The sequence below is a fragment of the Orycteropus afer genome, unplaced genomic scaffold (assembly GCF_000298275.1).
Source record: "Orycteropus afer afer isolate SDZICR_OR568_19922 unplaced genomic scaffold, OryAfe1.0 scaffold00919, whole genome shotgun sequence".
Lineage (NCBI taxonomy): Eukaryota > Metazoa > Chordata > Mammalia > Tubulidentata > Orycteropodidae > Orycteropus > Orycteropus afer.
The window spans coordinates 426,962-430,892 of record NW_006922506.1 but is presented as its reverse complement, the minus strand read 5'-3'; the positions used below and the strand labels follow the sequence as shown (position 1 = coordinate 430,892).

The 3,931-nt window shown below is 54.3% G+C and overlaps 1 protein-coding gene across 1 annotated transcript; it reads right to left on the bottom strand.

Moving 5' to 3' along the window:
- Nucleotides 1-492: 492 nt before the first annotated feature.
- LOC103212314 (saoe class I histocompatibility antigen, A alpha chain-like) lies at nt 493-3,416 on the bottom strand. The gene is made up of 7 exons (XM_007958308.2): nt 3,344-3,416; nt 2,786-3,055; nt 2,261-2,536; nt 1,389-1,664; nt 1,169-1,289; nt 712-735; nt 493-562 (listed from the first exon to the last, which is right to left on the bottom strand). The coding sequence occupies exons 1-7, from the start codon at nt 3,405-3,407 to the stop codon at nt 493-495; spliced, it is 1,101 nt and encodes a 366-aa protein (XP_007956499.1). The 5' UTR covers nt 3,408-3,416.
- Between the last annotated feature and the right edge of the window lie 515 nt (nt 3,417-3,931).

The following is a 3,931-nucleotide window of genomic DNA, read 5'->3' as shown; positions in this document are numbered from 1 at the left end:
CACCTCTTGGCAAAAATATGAGTAATCAAATTTATTCTCAGATTCTCATTCTCAATGGAGAAGTGAGATACTGCCACTCAGAGCAACAGGAAGTTACATCAGGTATGGAGATATTACAGCAGCACCTCTGGCGGAACAGGGACCATTGATCAAGGAAGGGACACAGGTCAGTGTAGGGAGAGGGTCTCGGTGGACAGAACTGGGCTACTCTCCCCATATCCTCATATTATTCTTATAGGAACACAGATACATCAGACATCAGTTGCAGAAAGATAAATTAAGGATTCTTGATCACAAAGCTTGGTGTGAACAAATCTTCTAATACGAAAGTCCCATGCAAGTCAGCAGTCTCACATTACATAAGAATCATGAGAAAATTCAGGTTAGTCGCTGTATGTGCTGATATTTTGAAAAGCCCACCACAATCTCAAAATGTCCAAATACAAAGAATCCCCATAACCTAGTCCTGCCACCTCTGCCCCAAGCACTCTCCTAAATCAAGCCCTCCAGGGTTTCACCTTTAGAAGCCAAGAGAGACGCATCAGAGCTCTGGCCACTACTGCTCCCTGAAGAATAATAAAAGCAGGATCTGGTCAGAGTCCACTGGAAATGAGGCTTGGAAGATGGGAATTATGTGGAGAAGAGGTTCCCCCAGAGGCTTCTATCAACACTATCCTAGAGGTTACAGGATCAGCCTCCCTCCCTCCATACCTATTTGCAGCTTGAATGTAGCTCCTTCCATTTCCACCTGTGGGAAGAAAACATTCTGTGAGAGATTGGGGAGGCAGGATCACGAGGTCCTAGAAGAGTTGGCTAGTCCTGGACCTCAGGGAAGTTCCCAGAACTGTGACTGCAAACACAGGGCAGGATAATGAAGCTTAGGGAAAGATGTGCAGAGACTGAACCAACCACACTCCTGGAAGTTTGCCATCAGCGGGAAACTTCCCATGTGACCTGAAACTATTAGGAATCGGGGCTCCATCACCAGAACCATTAAGGTGAAAGATTTGCCCTTCACTTTCACATTTGCTTTACAAAAGAGTAATTGTTAGCCCACAGGGTCCCAGACTAGGTCAGCACATGTGTGAATGGTGCCTCCCATAATGAGGCAAGAGACTGGAAATCTCCTGGGACCTGAAATCCTCCAATTTGACATGAAAACTCAGACCCCACACCATCTCTACCTGAGCTCTTCTTCCTCCAGATCACAGCTCCAGCCACCACAGCTCCAAAGAGGACCAAACCAGCAATGATTCCCACAATAAGGGTGGTAAACTGAGAACGGGACTCTGGGAAGACAGGGGAATGTAAGGGCCCTGAGCCTTCTGTAATTGCCCAGAAGGGCTCCTGCTTTCTCTGAGAAGCTCTGCCCTCGTTCCCCTCCATACCCCATCTCAGGGTGAGGGGCTCCGGCAGGCCCTCGTGCTGCACATCACATGTGTATCTCTGCTCCTCTCCAGTGGGCACCACGATGGCCACCCACTTCTGGAACGTCCCGTCCCCTGCAGGCCTGGTCTCCACAGACTCCATGTCCTGGGTCTGATCCTCCCCATTCCGCTGCCAGGTCAGGGTGATCTCTGCTGGGTAGAAGCCCAGGGCCCAGCACTTCAGTATAATTTCATGGTGAGCGATGTGGTGGCCAGTCACATGTGTCTTGGGAGGCACTAAGGGGAAGGATTAAACAATTCAGGAACTCTGCATTACCTCCCATGGGCTACCTGAGCAGTGCTCATGTGATCATCTCGAGAATGGACAGGGCAATTAGGGTGGGAGAAGGAGCGCAAAACACAGACACCAGCCTGGACCAGAGATCTGAGATAATCTTGTATTCCTTGGAATGTTCTAGTATCAGGGTGAGGCAGTCCAGAGTAGGAGGGTCCGGGTGTATGAGGGGGAGAGCAAGGATTTTTAGTTCTGACTTGAGTCAGAGACCCAGAAACTCAGAAAAGCTGGAATCAGACCTTCAAACTCACTGGATGTGGGGCAGGGAACATGGTTTGTGATAGAAAAGTCCCCGGTGGTTCCCAGGGTCGAGTCCTGGATCAGAGGGAACTGCTGATCAGTCAGGAATCATGTCCCCTACTATGCCCAGAGAGCGTGGATCCCTTATCTGTCAAAGAATGGAGAGCTCCTCTGGGCAAGCACTCTCTGAACAGGATCTAGAAATCTATCCCATTTTCCTCCCTTCCTTTAGAGACCCCAGCAGGGCAAAGTCCCAGCTCAAAGGGTGTTTGGGGAGGCTCCCTGAGGTCCCTCGTACCTGCGGACTGCAGCTTCTCCTTCCCCTTCTCCAGGTATTGGAGGAGCCACTCCACGCATTCCCCTTCTAGGAAGGCCACAAAGCGCTCCGCCTCCCCCTCCTCCTCCCACTTGCGCTGGGTAATCTGAGCGGCCACGTCCGCCGCAGTCCAGGAGCGCAGATCCTCATTCAGGGAGATGTAATCCTTGCCATCATACGCGTGCTGCCGGTACACGCGGAGGAGGCGCCCATCCGGCCCCAAGTAGCATCCTGATACCCCCTGGTAGGTGTGAGACCCTGCCCCCGCCCCCGTGGTAAGCCCCGCCCCCGCGGTAAGCCCCGCCCCCGCGGTAAGCCCCGCCCCGCGGTCCGGGATGGGCGGTGATTGGTTCTAAACTTAAAAGGAAACCAGAGAGAATCCCCGAGGCTTTGCGGGAGTGGAAGGGTCAGGGGTGACCCTGGGCCTCGGGATGAAGTTGGAACCCAGAGACTAGGGGCGACTCCTACTTGGTGACGAGAGGACTCGCGACTTGCGGCGTCACTCACTGGAGTCGCTCTGGTTGTAGTAGCTGCGCAGATTCCTCAGGCCCACTTGGTGATTCTGTGCGTTGGCCCTGGCGTCCCGTGTCTCCAGGTCCCAATACTCCGGCCTCTCCTGCTCCAACCACGGCGCCCGCGGCTCCATCCTCGGATTCGTGGCGTCGTTGTCGAACCCAATGATCGGCGTGTCATCCACGTGGTAGACAGCGATGTACCAGGGCTTCGCGCGACCAGGCTGAGACATGGCGGTGTCGATAAACCTCAGGGAGTGGGAGCCTAGGAGCGCGAGGAGGTTGAGACCACCTATCCCCCTCGGTGCGCATCACCCCCGCGTGATGTCCGTGGGGTTGGAGAGTGTTGGAGCCAGAAAAGGGTTGCCAAAAAGGGCCACGGCTGGGACGTAGGGATGGTGAGAGTAGGGAACGCAAGAAGGGGAGAAGGAGGGTCAGGACCGGGCAGGACCAAGGGAGGTCTGGGTCCGGGGCGGCGAAACTGCGTCCCCGCCAGACGGTCCACTCGTTCCACCCTCCACAGAGGCCGTTTCCCTCCCGACCCGGCACTCACCCGCCCGGGTCTGGGTCAGGGCCAGGGCTCCCGAAAGCAGCAAGAGGAGGGTCCAGGCTGCCATGATACTGATCCGAGGTAGTGGACTGTCAGTCGCTGCGGGTCCACACTTATTTTAATAACCGGGAACTACGGTGACGCTGATTGGCTTCTCCAGAAACCCGAAACCCAGCTGGAGTGAGAAATGGCGCCGAGTTATGTGTGTCCAGGCAGAAGGAGCTGAAGCAGAGTGTGGCAGGGAGCAGTGAAACTGGGGACAAGAAATCCCCAACGCCAGGCGTCCTCACTCCTAACCAAACGATCAGGTCTGAGAGCTAAACCCGGCTAACCGGGACTTTGCCCTGACTCCTGCTTCTCCTGCACTGAGCCTTCTTTGCTACACTGCCTTCGAGTCCCGGGCCTACTTAAGTCAGGTCTCCTTAGTTGCAGAATCTCTGTGTGTTGTTGTGGATTCATAGCAGCCCCACATGACAAAGTAGAACTGCCCTATAGAGTTTCATAGGTTGTAATCTTTAAAGGAGCAGATCAGACCGCCAGCTCTTTTCCCCTGCGGAGCAACTGGTGGGTTCCAACCACCACCCTGTGGGT

Coding starts and splice junctions, on each gene's coding strand:
- LOC103212314 (XM_007958308.2), bottom strand. CDS start 3,407: ATGGCAGCCTGGACCCTCCTCTTGCTGCTTTCGGGAGCCCTGGCCCTG. Junction 2,537..2,785: donor CTACAACCAGAGCGACTCCA/GTGAGTGACGCC, acceptor GGGCGGGGGCAG/GGTCTCACACCTACCAGGGG. Junction 1,665..2,260: donor GGAGAAGCTGCAGTCCGCAG/GTACGAGGGACC, acceptor CCTTCCCCTTAG/TGCCTCCCAAGACACATGTG.